This window comes from Felis catus, chromosome D3, assembly GCF_018350175.1.
Source record: "Felis catus isolate Fca126 chromosome D3, F.catus_Fca126_mat1.0, whole genome shotgun sequence".
In the NCBI taxonomy this organism is placed as follows: Eukaryota; Metazoa; Chordata; class Mammalia; order Carnivora; family Felidae; genus Felis; species Felis catus.
In genome coordinates, this window is record NC_058379.1 from 13,744,494 (window position 1) to 13,769,783 (window position 25,290).

At 45.9% G+C, this 25,290-nt stretch overlaps 1 protein-coding gene across 2 annotated transcripts in view; it reads left to right on the plus strand.

Annotated features, from left to right (window-relative positions):
* Window positions 1–25,290, plus strand: part of FBXW8 (F-box and WD repeat domain containing 8) — a 119,830-nt gene that overhangs the window by 21,910 nt on the left and 72,630 nt on the right. For both annotated transcript variants that reach the window (XM_023241460.2, XM_023241461.2), the window contains exons 3-4: window positions 10,713–10,877; window positions 13,465–13,553. In XM_023241460.2, coding sequence (XP_023097228.2) covers window positions 10,713–10,877; window positions 13,465–13,553 — 254 coding nt within the window. The remainder of the gene's footprint in view (window positions 1–10,712; window positions 10,878–13,464; window positions 13,554–25,290) is intronic.

Consider the following 25,290-nt stretch of genomic DNA (forward strand, 5'->3'; position numbering starts at 1 on the left):
TGCTTCCGGTGCTTTTAAGGTCTCATGTATGGGGGACTTCTTGAAAGTCTCACTGAGAAAAAAGTTCCTCCATTTTAAAGTGGCTGAGAACTGTATGGTGTAGTAGATCTCATGAAAACTATTCCAGAATGTTTATTTTAACTGGTATCTTCTAGTTTGTAATCACTGAGCATCGGATTTGGGTTTTCTTCAAACGCTGCTGCTGATTCAGTGGCTCCATCTACTTAAAATAACGACAGGGGCGCCTGGGTGGCACAGTCGGTGAAGCGTCCGACTTCAGCTCAGGTCACGATCTCACACGGTCTGTGAGTTGGAGCCCCGCGTCGGGCTCTGGGCTGACGGCTCAGAGCCTGGAGCCTGTTTCCGACTCTGTGTCTCCCTCTCTCTCTGCCCCTCCCCCGTTCATGCTCTGTCTCAAAAATAAATAAACGTTAAAAAAAATTAAAAAAATAAAATAAAATAACAACAAAGAACAAAATGTCCTGTAGCTAAGTTTTGCACTAGAGAGTTAAAAACATTGTCCCACACTTGGTCCAGGCTTGGGATCCAACCTGACTGTAAAGGCAGAGACCAAAACCTTTCCCTGTAGCTTCCCCACCACAGGGGAGAAGTGTCCTGCAAAGGGGGTCTGTTTGGCAGATGGAGCTGGCAGGTGGAGAATTGCTGCTCCTTGTGGCCAGCACAGACCTTAATCAGGTCACCAGTAACCCATATTGGTGTTCTCTCCAGTGTCTTCTGCAGAGCACTGAAGCTTTCAGACTGTTCTTGCAGGAAGCTTTCAGGAGCCAAGTAAGTTTGAGGAACGCAGCGTATCCCATCCTTCTGAGAGAGATCCAGCACGTGTCAGTTGGTTAAAAGCTCTCAGAAGTTCTTCAGCAAATAGCCCTGCTTAGTTTTGTTTACACCAGTGTTCCCCAAACTCCTCTGACCATGGAATCCTTTAAAAAAATTTTTTTTAGTGTTTATTTTTGAGAGAGAGAGACAGAGAATGAGTGGGGAAGGGGCAGAGAGAGAGGGAGACACAGAACCCGAAGTAGCTCCAGGCTCCGAGCTGTCAGCACAGAGCCTGGCGCGGGGCTCGAACCCACAGACTGTGAGATCATGACCTGAGCCGAAGTCGGACGCTCAACCGATTGAGCCACCCAGGCACCCCGGCCATGGAATCCTTTTTAAAAGTAACATTATTAACCCCCCTGAGGAGCTGTTGTTTTACTGAACATGCTTTGGAAAGTGCCAGTCTGTGCAATAATGCCTACCGTTTATATTCTGTCTCAGCTACTCTGAGTCTTTTGTCCAGTTACATTTCATAGTTTTTACAACATTTTACATTTTATAATTTTTTTAAAAATTTTTTTTCAACGTTTATTTATTTTTGAGACAGAGAGAGACAGAGCATGAACGGGAGAGGGGCAGAGAGAGAGGGAGACACAGAATCGGAAACAGGCTCCAGGCTCGGAGCCATCAGCCCAGAGCCCGACGGGGGCTCGAACTCACGGACCGCGAGATCGTGACCTGGCTGAAGTCGGATGCTTAACCGACTGCGCCACCCAGGCGCCCCTACATTTTATAATTTTTACCGAAAAGGCTCACGTATCCCCAGATCAGAGGGGAGCTGCCCTGTGTTTAGTTAGCACTTGCCGCCTTTGAGGACCCATTAGGGTTGCTGGCTGTTAGCCCTGATCTTTTACTTCATTTAACCCCGAATTCCAGAGGTCTGGTAGGGAGGTGATTCTGCTCTGGAACCATTTGAGTTGTGGCTTGGCTCCCTCACAGCTCACGTTGGTCCGTCCCTCTCTGCTCTTCGTGATTGCCCGGTGCGCAGACTCAACTCTGGCACAGACAGATGGACAGACACTGCTCGTGGCAGGGGCAGGCTCAGCTGTGGACCAAACACGCCCAAAATAAAACCGTGGTGTTCTGTCTCGTCAGAACTGGAGCTTCGGTGTTACAGAGTCGCTCTCCCATTCTTTATGGCCTGACCACTTGTGATCAAGTGAGGGTTGGTTTCCCTGATGCCCTCATGGCTAAGGTGGAGAAGTGTGGGCTGACAGTGTGGGTAAGTGGATTTGTAACTGATGCTGTGGCCAGGCTTGGGGTGGGCTGCTTAATGGACCCATGTCAGCCTTGGTGGGGGGGGAGGGCTATAGTGGTTTGCCACGGGCTCTGTCCTCAGCCCCATCCTGGTTAACTTTTTTTTTTCTGTAAATAAGACGCAAAGGCCCACAGACCATATTTTGCAGAAGAGTGTGTATGGGAGAAGTAGCTAATGCAACAGATGACAGAATTGGGATTCAGGGATGCACTAAAATGCTGGGAAGGGGGTGGGTACAGTGAGCTGGGGTTTAAAACGGGTTTTAAAATTATATTAAAAAAAACAGTGAAAGTAAGAGGGACTTTAATTGCCGTTTGTGTTTAAAAAAACCAAAAAACTCTGAAGAATGATGAACACCAAATTCAGATTACCCTTGAGGCAGGGGAGAGTATGTGCATCAGAAATGTACAGGACTTTATTATTTTTATTTATTTATTTATTTATTTATTTATTTATTTATTATTTTATTTATTTAAAAAATTTTTTAATGTTTATTTATTTTTGAGAGAGACAGAGACAGAATGCGAGTGGGTTAGGGGCAGAGAGAGAGGGAGACAGAGAAGCCGAAGCAGGCTCCAGGCTCTGAGCTATCAATCAGCACAGAGCCCAACCCGGGGCTCGAACTCGCCAGCTGTGAGATCATGACCTGAGCTGAAGTCGGACGCTCAACTGACTGAGCCACCCAAGTGCCCCGTGGGACTTTAAACTTATCAGTATCTTAAGTGGGATGGTGAGTCCACAGGTGTTTGTAGTATTTTTGTTGTTGTTTGCTTTAAATGTTTAACTAAACAGACTCCAGAAGGTTCGGTGCACTGTGAGTTTAGTAGCCACGATGGTGTATTTACAAGTGAAGCAGCAAATGAGCGTCTGATAAAATCCTCCTGTTGGTGGCACTTGACAGCCCACATTTGGGATAGTGTTCCATCCTGAGTACCACATGTGAAGGGGGTTACTGTATATGCATAAATACTAGGGTACGTTCAGAGATCATGGGTACACGAACCAGTCTAGTCCTAGGGCAGTTAGTTGAAGAAATGGACGATAGTTAGACCTACGAGATGACTAAGGGGAATCATGATGGTATCTTCAGCCTTTTGAAGAACTATCAGTGGAAGAAGGAATAGAGATTTCTTCAGAAAGGCAAAATTAGGGCCATGGGTGGAATCCCTTTACTAAGGAAAGGGAGGAAGTACTTCCTAATAGCCAGACTGCTTTGCGGTCGATCAGCCCGATGTGAGGGTCAGCTCTCTGCAGAAGCCTCTCCCCAACCAGGGCTGCCAGGAGGAGCCCTTCCTGGGGTGGGGAGTTGCCCCGGTTGGTCTCCGGGACCTCTCTTCTTCAGTTTCTAAACAATCGAACACTGGAGCCAGTGTGACCCCTGCTGCGTTATCGTGTGGCACTTTGGTTCAGAAAAGTGATTGGAGCCTCGTAGTACTTTGTGCCACCTGGTCTAATTTCTGACGCTGTGCCTTCCACGCAGAGTGCCCGTGCCTAAAGGGAAGGTGACCTAGGTGACATGATTGTTTGTCACACCTAGAGCTTACATGCCCGCATACACAGCAAAAATGTAATCAAGGAAGCCAGAATTTCAGTGTGCCATCACAAGAATGTTCTGTGGGTCAGTGTCACTTTGACACTTTTAGTGTACTTTCAGTTGAATAAGGTGTCCTAAGGAATGTTTTTAATATAGTCTGCTCGAGATGGAAAATCAGAAATTTTGACACTGAAACAACCCGAGTTCTTGGATTCTGACTAATTTTTACTTATTTTTTTTAAATTATTTTTTTAATGTCTGTCTTTTGAGAGACAGAGACAGTGTGAGTGGGGGAGGGGCAGACACACACACACACACACACACACACACACACACACACACACACAAAATCTGAAGCAGGCCCCAGGCTCTGAGCTGTTGGCACAGAACCTGACGTGGGGCTCGAACTCACAAACTGTGAGATTATGACCTGAGCCGAAGTCAGACAATTAACTGACTGAGCCACCCAGGCGCCCCTCAGACTAACTTTTACTTCTAAGTTCTAGCCTCTTTCTGCTGCCGTGGAGCAAGTAGCACCCCACTATAGATTTAATAAAAGTTATTTGTAGAAATAAAAAACTAATGGCTTCTTTAAAGTAATTGGAGCAGCGTAAGTTTACAATAAGGAGCTGTATCCTGTAGTGTTATCGGTGGTGACCTATGTAGTGTGTGACCTGTGTGTAAAGAATTACACTTGCACAACACTTGAACCCTTTGAGATGCACAACAGCTCTGTGGGTGGTGGGATATGGTGGCTCACATTTGGAGGATGAGAAAACCAAGGCCCCAAGGTCATAGTTTAGTGTTGTAAGAGACATTTTAAGGTGTCGGATTCCTCCCCACCACTGAGGAGGAAAGCGGTGCGGAAAAGCCTAGTGACCTTGTCACAGTCCCGCAGCTAGTTAGTGAAAGACTGGACACAAGAATCTGAGGTTTGGGGTGTTTTCACCCCAAGCGTAACTGGTTTTCTATTATATCTTGCTGCTCCTTGGATAATACAGGTGACCTTGAAGGCCTTCCTAAAAAGTTGATCAAATTTGTATTTACATCCCTATCACTTTAAGGCTCTTTAGGGACATCATTATGTAAAGGAACTCTTTTGTATAGTACAGATTTATTTTGAATTTTATGAACTCCCTTTAATTTTAAAGTGTTTGTTAATCTGAGAACTGCATGTGGTTTTTGTCCTTGACCCTAGTACCAGGATATCACCTTGATATTTGTGTGTTAAACTGACTCTGCATCCCTGAGACAAATCGCACAGGGTTATGACGTACTACCCTTGTTGTACATAGCTGGATTCAGTTTGCTGGGGTTTTGTTGAAGATTTTTATGTATGTTCATCACATCAGGAATTATTGGTTTGTAGTTTTCTTGTGAGGTCTTTGGTTTGGATATCAGAGAAATACTAGCCTCGTAGAAGGTGTTGGGAAGTGTTCCCTCCTCTTTTGTTTTGTTTTTGGAAGAATTTGTGAATGATTGGTTAATTCATTAATCTTTTAAAACATTTGGTAAGAGTTAATTCTTTTAAAATTTCTTTTAACTTAGTTTTAACCATTTTTAAAATTCTTTTCAAACATTTAGAATTTACCAGTGATGTCATCTAGGCTTGGACTTTGCTTTGTGCTAAGTTGTTGTTGTTTTAATCACTAATGTAACCTCTTGTAAGTCTATGCAGATTTTCCATCCTCTCGAGTTAACTTCAGTACTTCGTGTCTTTTTCTAAGCATTTGCCTATAATCACCTAGTTTTGGCATATAAATTGTTCATAGTGTCCCTTTGTAATGCTTTTTGTTTTTGTGGTTGTCGATAGTGATGGCCCCTCTCCTTGGGTTTAGGAATTTGAGCCTTCTCCACACCCACGCCCCCATTTGGTCAGTCTAGCTAAAGGTTTGTAAATTTTGGTGATCTTTGCAAGTAACCAGTTTTTACTTCATTTTCTTTTTGTTTCACTTATGTCTGTTGTAATTTGTGTGTGTGTAAATTTTTTTTAACGTTTATTTTTGAGAAAGTGAGCACAAGCTGGGAGGGGCAGAGAGAGAAGGGGACAGAGCAGAGGATCCAAAGCAGGTTTTGTGCTGACAGCAGCGAGCCCGATGTGGGGCTCAAACTCCTGAACCGTGAGATCATGCTCGGAGCTGAAGTCGGATGCTCAACGAACTGAGCCACCCAGGCGCCCCGTTTCTGTTGTAATTTTTATTTTCTTCTTGGGTTTGGTTTTCTTTTTCTCTAACCTAGCCTCTGGAAGGCTAGGTTATAGATTTTAGATTTTTTAAAATATGGGAATTTATAGCTCTAAATTTTTCTCTAAGCACTGCCTTCACTGTGCCTCATAAGTTTTGAACGTTCTATTATTTTCACTCACTGCAGAGTATTTTCTAGTTTCTTCTGCAGTTTCTTCTTTGACACATTGGTTGTTTAGCATGTTAACATTTGTTAGTGTGTTTAATTTCCACACATTTGTGAATTTCCCATATTTCCTCCTTTTATCAATTTCTGATTTTCACTCCACTGTGATCAGAGAACATACTTTGTATAATTTTGGTTCTTTTGAATTTATTGAGATTTGTTTTATAGCCTAGTATATGGTCTATCCTGTAGAGTGTTCCATTGCACTTGAGAATAATGCTCAAATTGTTGTTGAGTAGAGTGTCCCATGGATGTCTCTTATGTCTAGTTGGTTTATAGTGTTGGGTTCTTCTATTTTCTTGTTGATAGATATTCTACTTATTCTATCTTTTACCGAAAGTGGGTATTGGAGTCCAATTATCCATTTCTTCAGTTTTTTCATTTTTTTGCTTGTGTTTGGGGCTTTGTTGTTAGAAATATATGTTTACAATTGTTAGGTTTTTGTGATGGATTGACCCTCATTATAAAAATATCTTTTGTCTCTAGTAATCATTTTTGTCTTAAAAATTATTTTAAGTGGTATTGGTATATGCACTCTAGCTCTCTTTCAGGTACTGCTTACAAGTTATACCTTTTTCTGTCCTTTTACTGTTTGTGTGTGTGGATCTAAAGTGTGTGTGTCTCAGGGCACCTGGTTGTCTCCGTTGTAGAGCATGTGACTCTTGATCTCGGGGTTGTGAGTTTGAGCCCCACGTTGGGTGCAGAGTTTAGTTAAAAAAAAATGTATGGGGACATCTGGGCAGCTCAGTCAGTTAAGTGTCCGACTCTTGATCTCAGCTCAGGTCTTGATCTCAGGGCTGTGAGTTCAAGCCCCACACTGGGAGTGAAGCCTACTTTAAAAAAAAAAAAAAAGTATGTAGTTATCTTGTAGTCAGCATATCCTTAGGTCATGTTTATTTATACCACCAATCTCTGTCTTTTGCTTGGAGTGCTTAGTCCATTTCCATTTAATATAATTATTGATAAGGAAGCATTTATATCTGCCATTTTGCTATTTGTTTTCTGTATGTTTTATGTCATTTTAGTTCCTCTTTCTCTTCATTACTGCCTCCTTTTGTGTTTAAGTAGACCTTTTTCTAGCATACTATTTTAATTCCTTTTATCTTTTGCTACTCTTTTTAAAGTTTTTTTTCTTAATGATTGCCCAGGGATTACAACTGACGTCTTAAAACAATCTAGTTTGTATTAATGCCAACTTACTTTCAATAGTACAGCAAAACTGCTACAATATAACTTCATTCCTTCTCCCTTCTTTAACTATTATTTCATACAAATTATGTCTTTATTGTTTTACTTTAGGCAGTTATCTTTTTAATTAGATAAAAGAAAAGCATTGCAAGCAAAACTGTATTTATACTGTCTTTTATATTTACCCTTGTAATGACCTTTACTGGTTTACTTTCTTTATTTATATGGGTTGAGTTCCTGTCTGGTGTCCTTGTATTTTAGCCTAAAGGACTCCCTTGGTATTTCTTGTAGGACAAGTCTACTAGTGATGAATTATCTTATTTTTATTTATCTTGGAATAATTTCTCTCTTATTTTTGGGGGTAGTTTCGCTAGATGCAGTTACTGGCTGGCAGTCTCTTCCTTTAGCACTTTGAATATGCCAGCCGACTGCTTTCTGACCTCCCTAATTTTTAATGAGAAGAACACACAATGTGTCTTTTTCTTTTGTTGCTTTTCAGTTTTCAACAATTTGACTATGATGTGTCTAGGTGTGAATCTCTTTGAGTTTATCCTTCATGGAGTTCAGTGAGCTGCTTTAGTGTGTGGATCAATGTTTTTCATCATGTTTGGAAAGTTTCTAGCCATTATTTCTTCAGATGTTCCTTCTACCCCTTTCTCCTTCCCTTATAGGACTCCGATAATGCCTTTGTTGATCCACTTGGATGGTATCCAGTAGGTCTCTGAGGTTCTGTTAATTTTGGGAAGGGGGGTTCTTTTGTCCTTTTTTTTTTCCTTAGACTGGATAATCTTTTTTTTTTTTTTTTTTTTAGGTTTATTTATTCCAAAAGGGAAGGGAGAGGGGGAGGGAGAGAGACAGAACGAGCTGACGAGGGGCGGGGGGGGGGGTGTGTGTGCAGAGGAACCGAAGCAGGCTCCCCACCGACAGCAGAGAGTCCAATGCGGGGCTTGAACTCCTGAACCACGAGATCATGATCTGAGCCGAAGTTGGACACCCAACCAACTAAGCCACCCAGACGCCCCAAGACTGGATAATCTTAATTGACCTTGAGTTTGCTGATTATTCTGTTAGCTCAAATCTGTTGAGCCCCTCTATTGAATTTTTTATTTCAGTTACTGTGCTTTTTGACTTTAAAACTTGTGTTTTTTTAAAGTTTCTTTATCACTGTTTTCTACTTGGTGAAACATTGTGCTTATAACTTTTATTTTTCTAGACATGCTCTCCTTTAGTGTTTTGAACATATTTATAATAGCTGACTTAAAGTCTTAGTTTAATAAGTCCAAAGTCTGGACTTGCTCAGGCTGCTTTTTCTTTCCACATATGGTTCATTCTTTACTGTTTCTTTGCATGTGTCTACATTTTGTGTTTAAAAAATTGACTTTTAAAATGTGACAACTCCTTTCAAATGTGATTCACTCTCTTCTGGAGAGTTAGTTGTTGCTGTTTGTTATTGCTGCTATTTTTAGTGACTTTTCTGGACTAATACTCTGGTTTGTATTTTTTGTCATGTGTGACCACTGAAATCTCTGCTCATTTAGCTGAGTGGTTAGTGATTGGACAGAGGTTTCCTTAGATATGTTGAAGCAATAAATCTCCCATCTTTTGCTGAGTTGCTTTCTGTATGTTGGGGCTTGCTTTCATTGTGCCAGCGGTTCACAACTCTGTTTAGCCTTCACATCATGCTGTGCAAAGCTTCAAGTTTAGCCAGAGTGAGAGATCAGGGCCTTCTGATCCCTTTTCTGGGCGCACACACAGTCCTATACAGGTGCATGACACTGAGTCCCAGAAATCTGTGGGAGCCTTTCAAAGCCCCTTAGGGACATCCCATTCCCCAGGTTTCCCTTTTAAGTTTTAGGTCAACTCTTTGTAGCCCCAGGGTGGTAATGGTACCTCAGGCAGCCGCAACCTTAAACAGTTCTCCCTTACTGTTTGGGACAAATGCACTGGAGATAAGGCAGAGGAAGCTTTGAGTCAGGTCAGATAAAGACAAGCCTCCAGAAGAGAGCTTTCCAGCAGGCTGTCACACAGGTCAAATGGTGACCATTCCCTGGGGATGGCATTTAGGGCACCTGTGAAGCCATCTGGCCCCTTCGGTGTCTTCCAGGCTGCTGGTTTTCACAGCTACCATAGTTGCGAGGCTGTTGTTTTTCAAGGTTACCGTGGAGCTACCTGTGGTGCCGGAAGAGGAGGATGGGATTAGTGCAAGTTAAAACAACATGGAGGTAGTTGCCCTTACCAAGATGAAAACATTTTTCTTGAATAAATGCTCCTCGGAATGTTGAAAGTCTTTAGTTAATTTCCAGAGTTCTGAAAAAGTTGATTTTGACAACTTTTGGCAGTATTCTTGTTGCTTGAATGTAGGAGCAGATTTTTGGAGTTCTTCATTCTGCCATCCTAAAAGTGAACTACCTGTTGGTACTTCTTCAAACGAGGAATCCTAATGAGACACATGCTGTGTGCACTCTCGCCTACTTTGTCTCGTGTTCGCTCTTCTGTCTGTGTATTCTACGTCTCGAAGTGGCCCCAAGGGAGTGTTCAGGAGCACAGGTTACTGTAAACCAGTGGCCATGACCTTCACTTTATTAGAAATGAGTCTCAACCTTTAGATGGGCAGCAAGTGTTAAGCACTTGACCCCACAGACTCAAGATCATGTTGATTTGCTGGATCATTCTCTCATCTTGCCAACAGAGTCCACCTTTTGTACAACTTTGTACGATATCCTGTGAAGAAGTAACTGCTTTGTCCCCTGAGTTAGGTTTGGAGGACAGAATACTAATAGCAAAAATGGCCATTTCCTCTGGATACTGTTGGGATTTGAAATTCAGTCCAGACAGAACATTAATTTCTCTCTATCAGATGTTATGGTCCTGGTGAACAGCTTGAGTTTTGTGTAAAAAATTTTTTTTAGTCTATCCACTTAAAGTCTAAGTTTTTCTACATAATATAAATTTGAATTTCTCATATGACCAGAAGTGTTGAGTTATGGATATTGATTTTCTTACAGCCTTTTATTTCAGAGACAGTCAGTCTCCACTTGTATAAGAAGAAATATAAAAAAAAAAAAAAAGAAAGAAAGAAGGAAAAGAAAGAAAGAAAAGGAAAGAAATACAAATGCCTATTGGTAAAAGGACAGTGAAGACATTCTGGTCTGAAAAACTGTACAGTTGCAGTTTACATTTTTTGCCGTTTATGTATTTGTGTATTTTTTCCTTACATGTTATATAATAATTTCCTTACATGTTATATAATAATTTAACCAAGGCATCTAACATGTGGTATGAAATGATAGAACAACAGTTTGGAAATCTCGAAAAATAAAACTGGAAACGTTTGCTTGTATTTCTTTTCCACCTCAGAATGTTTTGTTAATGAGACGTTTTATACTGCCATAAACTCGGGGTAATAATAAAGGTGTTGATTGATTTTTGGATGGCGAGGGGCTTCTCTAATTGCAGAATTCGACATTTGTGTCGCTTGTGCCGTTTTAGGTGAGCAAGACGTGGAAGGTGATTGCCGAAGACGAAGTGCTTTGGTACCGGCTGTGCCGGCAGGAAGGGCACCTTCCCGAGAGCAGCATCTCTGATTACTCGTGCTGGAAGCTCATCTTCCAAGAGTGCCGAGCCAAGGAACACATGTTAAGAACCAACTGGAAGGTAGGCGGTGGCCAATCTCGTTACCTGTACTGAAGAATAGCCGGCAAGGACGCGGGAATCCAGGCCCCGGATTAACCCCGCAGGCCCTCCGATTACGGCCTGAGGCCAACTAACTGCCAAAAGCAAAGAGGAGTGCGGTGAGCATCCTGTCGGCTGCCGGTGGTTCGTTGCCCGTTTTGCTCGCCGTAGGGTATCTGCCCCCCTTTGCAACCGTGCTGTTGGGGAGCATCCTGTTGTCTAGGAGAGGAGGGGTGAGGTTGGGGTGCCGCCCCCTCCCCTCTGATGGCTCGTGCTCCGTGCAGTCCCCTTTCACTTTCACCGACCCTGACCCCTGACGCATCAACAAAGCAAAAGCACCACCTGAATACGAAAGCAGTGCTGCAAATGTGGTTTCCAGTGACTGCGAGGGAGGTTGTTAAATGTCTCTGAGTCCTGTCTTCTCTCCCCTCACATAACCCACTGGCTTGCTTCCATAGCATTTATCACTTCAAAATCTCTACAGAAATATTAGATCACAGCTAAGAATTTGCACGGTGCTGTGTTTCTGTAGGAAATCTCTGTCAAGAACGGCGTTACGTAAAGCTGTTCGAGGCCTGACAAGACCACAGTGCGGTGGCGGCCCTCCTTCCTACCTGGTAGCTGGAGACGCCCTCGAAGGGCAGCGGTGGAACCACACCTACTGCCTCCACTCCTGTAAAGGGCGATCCTAACGGACTTTGAGATCACAGGCTTTTGCTCATTACTGACGGTGACCCGTTGCCTGTGTGCGGGTCCGTCCTCGGTCACCTCATAACCTCATTAGTGACCGATGCTCTTGGTCTGGGTAAACTCACAGTTTCTAGCAAAGCGAATAGGAGCAGTGTTTCTCAACCTCGCATTAGGGGCCAGACAATTCCTTTGGTGGGGGCTGCCCTGTGTGTGTGGTAGCATGTTGAGCAGCTTCCTTACCCTCTACCCAGTGGGTGCCAACAGCATCCTCCACCTACCCCACGTTGTGACAGCCACAGATGGCTTCAGGCGTGTCAGATGTCCCTTGGGGCGGGGGCACAATGGCCCCCGGCTGAGAACTGCCTTTCCAAGGGGACCGAGCATAGGTGTCCTTTCATAGGCTGTTAAGACACCTCTGAGTAAAAAGCACCCTGGCCCCGCAGCTGTGTGCTCACCAGATGATAGCCTCGTGTGGAGACCCCTCCCCACCCAGCCTTCTTGCCCATGTGCTTGGCTGGGCCTGCGTGAGGGAAGTCGGTGAGAGGCAGCTGTGAGGGTTTGACAGAGCTGCTTAGACGAGCTGGACCCGAACCTGGCAGGAAGGGCTGGAATTGAAGGAGAGCTGGTGAGTTAGCTTGAACTGGGGCCTTTCCCTCCGGGAAGGAGGGATATTTTGACTTGTGCACGTGGGTGCTGCGATGGTCTGTGTACATCGGCTCGAATTCTGAGCCGTCAGACCCTGAGAGAGCGCAGCCGCTAAGTTTTCTGCTTCCTCTTTGGTGGTGGAGAAAGCCCCAGAGGGAGGCAGGTACCTCCTCATCCGCTGGAGGTGGCAGCAGTGAAGGTGTCCGGAGCCCTGCCTCCAGGCATCTGGCCCTCCATAACCGCTGCAAGTCACATACAGTTGACTGGAACGTCTAGTTGTCTTTAGCAAGTATAAAGCCATTTGTTTGGTTAGCGCTTGATAAATGAGTTAGTGGACTGGAGTCAGATGGCTCAGCCCCTTTCCTGGCCCTGTTAACAGTGAGGACTACGAAAGTGAAATGTGAAATGGGGACTCCTGCCCTGACTGTGATGGTGGGATTCTTACTGTGATTCTAGAGAGAAAGCTCCATCGAAACATGAAAGGTGGTGTCAGAGCAAGTTGCTTTCCTTCGGATGCCCCCGTTTTCTCCTCTCTGAAGTGGGGGCTGATGGTAGCCCGCTCATAGGGTAGTGGCGAGGATGACTGTTTAATGCTCCTCCCGTACAGCCTGGCCTGTGGCCGGCATGATGATCTTTGTACAAGTGACTCAAAAGTCACCAGAGTCCATACGGTGGAAAACCCATCTGCTACCTGCCGCCTAGTCTCGGGAACCACACGTGTCCTGGGCTTTAGGGTTCCCTTTAAAAATACCAATTCCACGAACCTCTGACCTTGCGGTCTTCTTCCTTTCCCCATCCTGACTTTTGTCTCTGTGTGTACTCTCTCATCGTATCCTCTGAGTGTTCGTAAGGGCTGTTGGCACGTAAAACACCCTTAAATACCTTCTGTCCTCAGAACTGCGCTTTCGAAACAGACTTTGTGTTTCTTCAGATACGTGCCCCCGCCAGCCTAGTGGAGCGCACACCTTGCCTTTCTAGCCTGTAACCCCCCTGAGCGCGGGAGCAGCGTCTCCCACGGCCGTGCCCCCGGGTTCACGGTCTTATTGTGTGGGGTAACTCGTAAATGCTAATACCTTAGCAGATTAGCTGTCCTCGTGGTCCTGTGGAACGCCCCGGTGACTTTGAGCACAATACCCGTGGTAAGACACGGCCATGGAGCATAGCTGAGTGTGGAGTGCTGCCGTCGGGGTGTCCCGAGAGTACGACCAACTGCATCCCCCTTCTCCTTATGCAGAATCGCAAAGGTGCCGTGAGCGAACTGGAGCACGTTCCCGATGCAGTTTTGTGTGACGTGCATTCCCATGACGGCGTTGTCATTGCCGGGTAAGCAAAAACCTTTTTTCACATAGTAATTAACTCTTCATCTTAAGGTCTTTCGTTTCTCACGCGCCACCCTGAGTCCCAGTGCCGCGATCTTCCCCTGAGAGCGTGTACCTTCCCGCCTCAGCCCGGGTTTGAGACGGACACTCTCCATGATTCTGCCGTCCGGGATCGGAGTCTGAAATTGGTGGTGAGAAGCGCGCGGTGTAGCCTAGAGCTACAGTCCATTTGTCTCCATGTGTCTTTCCTGGCTTTTAAATCACTTTTGTGGTGTGTTAGGTTAGATTTTCATTAAGGCAAACCGTCAGTGTTTTATGAAGACATAAAAAAGTCAAGCAAGAATGATACGTGTTGGCACAAACAGAGCCCACTCTTACTCTTGTTCTGAGGCCGTTAGGAGGAAGGGCCGTGGCCACACATAATCTTCCTGCCCCGCCACTCAGTGTGTATCTGCTGCTTAACTTGTCCTGAAATAGGCTTTTTAGTTATCTCCATCACGAAGGAATTGAATTTTAGCTTCTGTAAATTCCAGTGGCTTCTGTCCCAAAAACCCCTTTCGTTAATTCTTCCTGTTTGACTATAGAAATGTGAAACAGTTTGTGTATTTCTTTAATGTACAGTGAGGAGACCTATTTCATCTTTGGATTGAGAAGCAATCTTGACAGATCTCATGTTTTTCACTCGTACGTGGATCTTGAGAAGCTTAACAGAAGACCATGGGGGAGGGGAAGGGGAAAAAAATAGTTACAGAGAGGGAGGGAGGCAAACCATCGGAGACTCTTAAATACAGAGAACAAACTGAGGGTTGATGGGGGTTGGGGGAGAGGGGAAAGTGGGTGATGGGCATGGAGGAGGGCACTTGTTGGGATGAGCACTGGGTGTTATATGTAAGCCAATTTGATAATACATTATATTTAAAAACTAACACATTTTCAGGAAAAAATGAATAAACATTAAAAAAAAAAAGCCGTCTTGAATTACAGTCTCAAATTGTATACTTAACATTTGAAGTGGAGACCAGAATACTTAAAACCCTGAGTCTGGATTAGATTTGGGGTGAGTCCCCTAGGAGAGGTTTCTACTTGGAGGAAACCAAAAACAAACCTTGGCCTGAACAGCTTGGTAGTAGGTAGTCTTTTTCTTTAAAGAGGACGCTTTTGGGGCGCCTGGGTGGCACAGTCGGTTAAGCGTCCGACTTCAGCCAGGTCACGATCTCGCGGTCCGTGAGTTCGAGCCCCGCGTCGGGCTCTGGGCTGATGGCTCAGAGCCTGGAGCCTGTTTCCGATTCTGTGTCTCCCTCTCCCTCTGCCCCTCCCCCGTTCATGCTCTGTCTCTCTCTGTCCCGAAAATGAATAAAAAACGTTGAAAAAAAAATTTAAAAAAAAAATTAAATAAAGAGGACGCTTTCCTTTTTTTTTCCCCCCATTCTTAATGTTTATTTATTTATTTACTTTTGAAAGACAGGGGGCAAGCAGGGGAGGGGCAGAGACCAAGGGAGACACAAAGTCCAGAGCAGGCTCCAGGCTCTGAGCTGTCAGCAGAAAGCCAGATGTGGTGCTTGAACTCACAAACTGTGAGATCATGACCTGAGCCAAAGTCAGACGCTTAACTGACTGAGCCACCCAGGTGCCCCAAGAAGACTCGATCCTTAAGCATTCCTCGAAGGACACCATTTGAGTTGAAACTCCAAACAGGTAAATGTTCCATGATCTGCGGGGCCTAAAAAAAGTATGTTTGCTTTAAACAAGATCTGCTCAGGAGGAACACTTTTCCTTAGCTTTTGTTTTGCTGGCCACAATTTAGAGGTTAATGCCCTTGCTGTAAATGCCGTAGAACTACTGTTTTTAGAAAGATGAGTGGACCACAAATACGGAAGTGTGGCTTTTGGCTTCTGTCTCTCGTTGCTAAAATGTGGGCCTAAGAGCTTGTGCTCCATATGGTCCTTTCTGCCCACAAATTCTAAGACTCCATGGTAACTTGGAAAGGACCTCTGTCCTTCTAGCTTAAAGGGGTCTCCTGGTGTGTCAGGAGGCCTTTGAGGACAGAATATTGAGTTTGGACTGAGAGTCATAGAAGAAATTATGGCTAAAGGGGACTTTAATCTCAGAAGCCAAGTGTGAATTGATCTGGACATGGACCTCACAAGGGCAGGCTGGCCACGAGTCCAGAGGCCAGCCCTTTCTTTCCTGCCTGTCCGTTCCCCTGAGGGCTTCTCCACGTTACAGATGATGCCAGCACAACGCAAAGCAGTGGCAGAGTTTGGTGGGTCGATAGGATGAAGCAGGACCTGTGGGTCAGAGAGGCTTCTCCCGACTCCTCTTCCTAAGAGAATCTTGCGTTTACGGCCTGGCATTGGGTACTTCGGTCTTGCTTGTGCGTAGAGCATCTTGTGTTTATCATTAAAATTTTATCTGGTGGTTACGATGCTTGTTTTCTGGGTCGGATCTTGGATCCCTTTTCATTTGAGACAGCGGTGTTTGTGGTTACCTCATTCCCAATCAATGTCGTATTCGCCCGGCTTTGTGCAGCCTGTGCATCTCCAAGGACTTGCCTGCAGAGACGCCACTTCGCCATCTCTTTCCCCCGTCCTTAGCCTGTGTTTCTCTGATTTTGCTTCTTTTCCTTTCTCTCCCTTTGATCATAGGCAGAATTTGTTCGGGGACTTAAGTTTTGTGCACCTACAGCTAAACCGAAATCTGTTAAGTTTGTTTCATATAATTGACAGCAAGGGCTGTTACGAAACCTCCTGCTTCTTCCCATCTTTTTCAAGCCTCTGTGTAAAAGTTCCTGCTTTGGAGTCACATTGCTAAGGCCTAGAGTAATTTGCATTACAATTAGCCTTGCAGGTGACCCCATCTTGGGTCTGCCTCGCTCTGCCTCACTCAGAACCAGAGTAACCTTCAAATACTCTTTCACTCAAACCCGCCCGAGACCCAGACCTCAAATGAGCAGGACCTGGACGATGCCTCCTCCCTCAGACTTGTCTTCCAGCAGAGTAGGCAGATGTTATTCTCAGGGCTTTTGGTCTTTTGCTCTTTTTTCCATGAGTCTTCGCTTCCCTTACTATCTCACAGATGGTAATTTCAAGTTACCTTTTCCTGATGTTCTGAGCCCTTTGAAATTGGTTTCCAACCAACCTTTCTCCTGATTATTCTCCTCAGGGTAACTTTGGCTTTTCCCACGGTGCCTCAGTTGCCTCTGGCCATGTCTTCTTTATTTTTTAACATTGAGGTATAAATCATACACCATAAAATGTACTCTTTTAGGTTGCAGAAGTCAGTAATTTCTAGTATATTCACAAGGCTGTGTAACCTTCTGCCACTGTCTCATCCAGAACATTTTCATCACCCTAAAAAGAACCCAGTCCCCATTCTTTAAGGCCCAACTCAAGTCTTCTCTCCTCCCATGGGCATCTCTAGCCCCCTGGCCTATTAACCCCACCCCAATATCTGCCCACCTCCTGACTCCTGGGGAAGTGACTGTCTGCAGCTTCTAGCACAGCTTTGCCTTGACATTTTTGTTTTCTGCTGTGGCTTTACTTTGAAATAATTCACAGCCTTGTATTTTCTGTGCAGTTAATTTGTAAGCACTTTTTTTTTTTTTTTTTTTAGTTTATTTGAGAGCAGGGTGAGGCAGAGAGAGAGGGAGAGAGAGAGAATTCCAAGCAGGCTCCACACTGTCAACGCAAAACCCGTCAAAACCCGTCGTGGTGCTCGAACTGACATACCATGAGGTCATGACCTGAGCCAAAACCAGGAGTCGGACACTTAAATGACTAAGCCACCCAGGTGTCCCTGTAAGCATCTTTTTTTAAAACTAGGGGTGGCATGTGATATTTGATTAACTGCCCGAAAGTGCTTGTACATCATTTTGTCCGAAAGAAGTACTACAATTTAATATACAGACCCCCATCCCACCTGTATACCGCATGTTACATGGTAAACTGGAGAAATCCCTAATTTCTCTGGTCTGTTCTTTGATTTCTTAGTCTCTTCAAGAAACTTGGAATCATGTAGTTTTAAACCTGGAAGGAGCTGTCGAGGAAACTGTTTCAAAGCACGCTCGTTTTGTGTGGCTGACCGAGGCTGAGGGGTGTGGCGAGCCGGGACTGGCGTGTGCGCGCACGGCCGCTCTGCCGTTCGTCTGCAGTGTCCACGTGGAGAGCCGGGCGCCAGGGCTCCCTTCTCGAGTCCTCATTTGCTACTGTGATGGCCCGTACTACCAATCTTCTTTAAAAATTATAAAACACGTGCTTATTAAGAGCCTTTAAATTCCATAGAAGTGTGTGGAATAAAGAATGACACGTCCCTAGCCTCGTTTTCCTAGGCTAGAGTCCCATTTGTGGAATTGCTGGATTTAGAGGAATAAATTTTCACATTTTCCAGATTAAGAAATTAGTATTTGTAAAATATTTTTTGTATTTTTTTTATTGAATAGAGACTGAGACTGTGTGAGCAGGGGAGGGGCAGAGAGAGAGGGCGAGAGAATCCCAAGCAGACTCTGTGCCAGCGGCTCGAGGGCTCGAACCCATGATACTGCAAGATCATAACCTGAGCCAAAACCGAGAGTGGGACGCATAACCGACTGAACCACCCAGGTGCCCCAAGAAACTACTTTTGAAATGCCCCGATGACCCTCAACTCCTTTCCAGTCTAATTTTTTGCTTTGAAGTCTCCAAACCGTCCCTCAAGCCTGCCCTCCTGAATACACCTCCCTCGTTTGTGTCTGTGCATAAGTAACAAGCAGACACGTTCACGTCTTAACTTCCTGCAGCATGGCTTCATCCCTGCCCTTCCACCGAGCCACACGCTGTCACAGGTCGCCGGCGGTCTTTTCTTGGCCCATCCCCTCCCGTGTCGTGGCCGTGTTGGGTCTTGTTGGCTGTATCCCTCTTAACGTGCTGGAGGTGGTGCATCGAGCGCGTGTGGACCCTCAGAGCCTTACACCGGGCCCGGCACCCGAGAACCTTGGAGGAAAGTGTACGGAATGAAAACTCCCTGCTTCTGGGACCCTGTGCCTTCTGTGCTTCCTGACCGCATCTTCCGTACCTTACTGCCCGGGCTCCTGTCGCCGCCCTTCTTGCCTTTCTGTGGTCTTCTTTGGCCTCTTAGCAGTGGTGTGCAGCATCCCGGAAAGCACCTGCAGCCGTTGTTTTCTTTGCTGATTGGAAAAGTAGAAGTTCCTTCACCTGTGACTGAGTTAGTCAGACACAACCTATACCTTGTTCTTCCAGCTAAAACTTCCGTTTCTTTTTTTTTTAATAAAATTTTTAAAAATGTTTATTTTTGAGAGAGAGACAGAGTGTGAGCAGGGCGGGGGGGGGGGGGCACAGACAGAGAGGGAGACACAGACTCTGAGGCAGGCTCTAGGCTCTCAGCACAGAGCCCGACGCGGGGCTCGAACTCCCGAACTGCGAGATCATGACCTGAGCCGAAGTCGGATGCTTAACCCAGGCACCCCACCCATTTCTTTAACCTGAGGAGAAATTTGTGTTCAGAAGCCAGCAATCTCCACGCAGTAAACCACCTGTCTGTCAGAGTTCATCCTCCGGCTGTGTTTCCTCTGTGATGGGGTACGACTCCTGAAACTGAGGTTTCTTGTGTGCTTTCCCTTGTACTTAGAAGAAGAGATGTGATCTGGACGGTTTGTGGATTATCCGCGATTAGGAAGTGTGGTCTTTGTGTTTCTTTTGGTGATGACAGCTCTGGGAATTTTAAAATGTTTCTCAAGTTCTGCGGATCAGAGATGAGCCTAGGGGAACATCCCTGGCCTGTTTTGTGATGCTTCCACTGTTCTTCGTGTCCCCAGTTGCACTCTGGAAGGGAAGAGCGTTGAAAACAGAGGATCTCACGAGTTGAGAGAGGCCCCGTTGTAAACCTGAGCTGGAGGTCTAGGTGTGATGGGCCAGAAGGAGATTGGCTTTACCGCCACCTAGTGAAGGAGAGAACTCCAGGTACGACGTGCAGGACACCGTCAGCCTGGGGCTCGCCGGGGGCCTTGTGTGCCGCCCCCCATGAGGCTGTTAGCTCCCCAGACGCTTTTGTCAGATGCCCGGGTGTACTGTGGTGTCTTGAAACAAACTCCCTCCTCACTGTTACTCACGATTCGCAAGCCAGAAGCGTTGCGGTTTGCGGAAGAGCATGCTTCCCTATCCCCGTTCGAGGACCTTTTCCTCCCCGTTTGGTTGAACCGATATGAGGCCCCCTCTCTGTGCTGCGGTTTTTCTCAACACTCCTTAATGTTTTCCTGCCCTGTCCTCTGCTGATGTGATCTGCCTTTTTAGCGTACGGTCTCTGTCTGTACTGGAAGGAACGGTGACAGCGTCTCAGTGTCTCTGATCCGTGATCCGCGATCGGTGCCTCTGCCAAGAGTGGTTGGAGGGGCGAACTAGCATTTGGCGTGGCAAAATATCAGCACTCTTCCTTCCCTGAAGATGTTGCTGTCCCCTGTGGTCTCGTTTTCATCCACCCCTGTTCCCTGTGAGGCCAGAGTGCCCGAGCAGACGTGTGACCAGAGTGCCGGCACCTGTCTGTAGCAGCCAAGTGACTTGTGGCTGTGGCTCCGGCTTCTGCCTTTAGTAGCTCCGTATGTCCGCACGACCTGGACACCAGGGCTTCCAGGCTTCTGCGGGGGGGAAGCTGAGCTTTGAGCTTCCAGTTTCTATATGTAAAATAGAACGTCTGACTGTCCGGTTCAGTTTGCACTTGCAGTGCAATTGTCTCATTATTTCTAATTAAGAACTACAGGAAAATAGTGATTCAAATGCAGTCCCACATCTAAGGGAACTTGAAATACCCTGCTTTTAGCCCCTCTTCCTCCACTTTTTCCCAGTAATTAAAAAAGTGCCCTTTGGTTGACCATGTACCATACCACAAATGGCTTTCCTCTGAAATCGTGTGTGTGCCCCATTTTAAAAATATATTCTACCCAGGAGCTAAAGACGGCAAAGACGGGATTTAATACTCGGCTAGCTTCAAGTGAATGTATAAAAAACGGGTAATACCTGTGGATTGCTTTGAGACTTTTGAGATAACATGCTTTGTAAGTAGAGACCGGTGATAAAGATGTGTTAGGGGCGCCTGGGTGGCGCAGTCGGTTAAGCGTCCGACTTCAGCCAGGTCACGATCTCGCGGTCCGTGAGTTCGAGCCCCGCGTCGGGCTCTGGGCTGATGGCTTAGAGCCTGGAGCCTGTTTCAGATTCTGTGTCTCCCTCTCTCTCTGCCCCTCCCCCGTTCATGCTCTGTCTCTCTCTGTCCCAAAAATAAATAAACATTGAAAAAAAATTTTTTTTAAAAGATGTGTTAGATAAATGCCCCCTCGCTTATACTTAGTAAGGACATGCTTTTTATCTTTCTCCTTCTTAAGGAACTTTTTCTCTTGACAGTTTTCCTTTCAACCTTGGTCTATATAGATTTTGTGCTGCGGCTCATTATGACATTGGACTGTTTCCCATAAGGAATTCGATCATTATCCGTTAGGGACCTCTTTTTTAAAAATACTTCTAAATTTATTTATTTTCTGCTGTGAGGTATACATGCTCTTCTGGTAAATAAGTCTGAGGTAAGGTATTGATAAGAGACTGGAGAAGAGCATTACATTTATTATATCCTTAATGAAGGAGCTCCAGAATATCCTTAATAAATACTGGTGAACTCATGACTGCATTTATCCATCTCTGGTTCTCCAAGGAATAATGGGAAGGGCCACAGCTACAATAACTCTGCATAACCATCATTGACTCTGACTCTATTGATTGTGATTAACCAAGATGTATGGAAAACAGTTTTAAGTGTGTAGAGCATGTATCTCGTAAGGTCCATTAAGATGTTCATTATTTTTCAATTGATGCGTCTTCAGCTGCACTTGATGTCTACAGTAGTGCTTTTCCACGGAAAGACTGCACTGTGGGATTGAGTTCATTTTGTTAATTGCATAATCCAATACAGTCATGTTTCATAGAAAACAGTAAATACTCTTGATCTCATTGATTTGTACTCTTTGGTTATTACTAAATAAACTATGGAGCATGAGAATAGTCCTTAAAGCTTCTACATGTTAAGGGAAAAAATGTTTCCTGAAATGTGGGACCTCTGCCAAATTGCTTTGTAGGCTTTAAACCACTTCTACCTTCTGAGTTTAAGTCGGTAGATTGATTCAGTCAACATTTACTAAGCACGCATGAATACTCCAGACACCTCCCTTGCTCCCCGGCTGGCAAGGGACACGGCCCAGGCGGCCACAGAACAACCAGGGAGACGTGAGGGGAGGCCGAGAGCAGGGCGCCCGCCATAGTACACTGGGGAGAGGCACCTCGTCCGGGCCTGGAGTCAGGCCGGCTTTCTGCTGGGACGTGACTTCTCAGCCGAGTCTGGAAGGATGAGTGGGAGCTGGCGGGTAGAGTTTTGTCTGAGGCAGGGATGCGAATGAGTTCCCTACGTGCTGCCACTCCTCAGTCCCACACCTGCGATGGGCATTAGTAATCCATCGCAGCATTGGTGATGGCGTTCAGCTTCATGATCCTTCTCCACACCCGGCTGTAGGCAGCCGCTACCAGCTTCCCGGATTTGACACACAAAAGCGAGCATTTGCATTCCTGGCCTGAGGCCTTGTAGCAAGCCTCCTTTGGGCTGCCCCGAGTATTGACCAGAAGAGAACCGTGACTTCGCTTTGGGGATGGTTGTATGCGTGTGGCTCTGTCGAGGGTGCGGTTCTGTCAGCCGTTCTGTACGTCCTCCCACGTCCCCCGTGGAGCGTGTGTGGGAGGCTCCACTGCGCCCACCCGGCCTCACGCTCCTTGCCAGCGCAGGGAGTCTTTTTGTTGGCTGCCTCCCTTCTGGTTAGAGACGGTGGTGGGATTGGTGGCTTAGGTTCAGGAGTTGTGTCCTGCAAGCCTGAGTCCCAATACTGAAAACGATAAAGGACGTATGTTGCACTTGAGTGGGGATGGTTCTGGAAAGCCGTATTTGTTTGAAGACACAGTCCTGTGAGGAGGCAGCCTGGCTCGTTGGCTAAGCAGCAGTTGGAGAACAGCCTGGGGACCTGTTTTGATCCCAGCTGTGCCACTAAAATGTTTTTTGTGACCTTGGGTGAGTCACTTAACCTTACTTACAGCATTCTTAAATCAAAACAACCCCCCAACCCCCCCCTTGTCATGAAGAGCCTGGGGGAAAAAGTGTTTTTAGCAAATAAGTACAGGCACCTGGAAGCAGTGTAAACACCCCCTTTCCTCTCTGCTGCCCACCCCCCCCCCTTTGGATATTTATACAAGAAGAAAGGCTAAAGTTGGGGGTGGTTTTTTTGTTGTTTTTTTTTTTTAACTGCACAGCATTTCTTCTTTTCCTTCGGGTCTCTTAGTCCAAATGAGTAGTCTGTTTGGTGGAAACTTACTAGTTAATGGAAGCTCTTCGGTGGTAAATCATCGAAAATTGGCAATTGCTCTGGCGAGCGGAGCTTGGGAGAGGCTCTATTCCCATTCTTTCAACAAAAAAATCAGCTGTGGTCTCTGACCTATTTATTTGGAGGTAACCTTGCCAAGCGTAAAAGAGATTGAGAGAGCATACAGTGTCACTGGTCCGTGCCATGGGCTGGGACATCCTCCTCATTTTGAAAAGCCTTCTTTCCCCTTCAGTTTTTCTTTAGTGCTCTTACATCAGCTAATATATTAGTTGCAGTTGTACTTTGCACAGACACTAATTAGAGAGCCATCAACATTGGGGTCCAAAGGCTTACCGACAATGCAACTGTCATAGTGCCGTCTTAATTGGTTGAGTGTAATTGTCATTAGGCAGCGATAAAGACATCTGGAGCTCTGGAGAAAAATCAGCTTTCTTTCCTGCCTCCCTTCGATATCTGTTCTTGCTTCTCCTGGCCAATGTTGTTAAGCACTTTTAGATCACATTTAGGGCTTGGTCCATTTCCCTCTGCTCCAACCGGTGTTGTACCCTCATGAAGCTGTCTGTTTCTTGAGCACGAGTTCGTTAGCATGGAGTCTGATCTCCTTGGCTATGGCTGCTTGCACTTGCATTAGATTCTAGAGCCTGGCTCTGAGTCATCCCCCAGCACCTCCTGAAACGGTATTTATTCTCTGTTCGTTCTAGACATACGGTCTTTTATATTTTGCAGCAAAACATTTATGCTGTTGGGGCACCTGGGTGGTGCAGTCAGTCGATCGTCCAACTCTTGTTTTTGGCTCAGGTCATGATCTCAGGGTCATGGGATTGAGCCCTCTTTGGGCTCTGAGATGGCTGGAGCCTGCTTAAGATTGATATATTCTCTCTCTCTCTCTCTCTCTCTCTCTCTCTGTGTGTGTGTGTGTGTGTGTGTGTGTGTGTGTGTGTGTGTGTGTGTGACCCTCTCCCTGGCTCACATGCTCTCTCTGAAATTAAAATTAAATTATAAAAAAAAAAAAGAAAAAAACATTGATCTATTCTCATGCTCTTTGGACATGAAGAATGAAGTTGATTTAAATGGATATCTATGAAAATGTTCTTCTTTACCAAAATAATTTAGCTTATCCTGTGTTTTTATAGATACTTTAATCAGTTTGGAAGTAAATGCAGGGAATTTAATACCTATCAGTGTGTGTGTTCTGAGTGTGTCACTGACCATCAGCAGAAGGTGGGCAGTAGGAGTAGGAGGAGGTGCCACTCAAACCAGTCAGGTTGTTCCTTGTGGACACCCTCTTTCAGTCACTGTTTACTGTTACCCGTGTGTAAGCCACTGTGATGGAGATAACAGCATTGATATCTGGCCTTCTCAGGGACTTGACAGTGAAGTTGAGACCTGGAATGTAACTGTGAATGCCGTTTCTTCAGGTACAGGGCGTGCTAGTTGAGTCAGAAAAGGCTTCCTGGGGGAGGAGGGCATCTGCTGGACACTGAGGGGTTGGTAGGCTTGGGCTAGGTCAGGGGTTCTCCATGTTGCCTAAACATTGGAAACACTGATGGCCTGGTTCCACTCCGAGAGAGTCCGATTTTAACTGGTCTGTGTGTGCTTCAGGCATCAGGAGTTTGGAAAGCATCCCAGGTGATTCTCATGTGCAGCCAGCACTGGGACCCCCCGGGCTGGGTTGTCAGGAGGGAGAACACCCCAGAAAAGTGGACAGTTGAACAGAGATGCAGAGGCAAGAGTATGTGGAAGCCAGGAATGGTGAATGGTGAACTTGGCTGGAGGCTGGTTCATGCTAAGGAAGAGCAGAACAGGAGACTGGGTGGAAGCTAGTTTGGGGAGGGTTCTCTGTGCGAGGCCCAGTGATGAAGCCATCAAGGCCTGAGGAGCTAGTGAGCTTCCTCAGTGTCCAGTGCTATTCTGGCCTGACTCTTCTAGTTGTTGGACTCACAGCTGTGAGTAAGGTCCAGCCCCTGCCCTGAGAAGCAGGCTTGTAGGTTCTTGGGGAGATGAGCAGACACACACACACACGCACACACACTCACACTTGCCATGAGAAAAAAGTCTAGGTTGCTGTCATCTGGGCTAGATCACGGGGGGACTTGGGCTAGTGTGGAGGTGAAGGGAGGGAGGGAGAATGAGTATTCATGTCATGAAGTACTTTTGAGAACTTGGCTTGTGCAGGGTTGACTCTGGGGGAGGCTCAAACTAAGGGGCTGTGAGGTGCTGAGAGGTTTGGACCGGAGTGGCATCCCTGGGGAAGGGAAGGGAGAGGACGTGGCCCCTGAACGCAGAGGACAGTGTGTGGTGGGCAGCAGAGAGGGTATGGAGGAGCTGCCCGCTTTTGCACCAG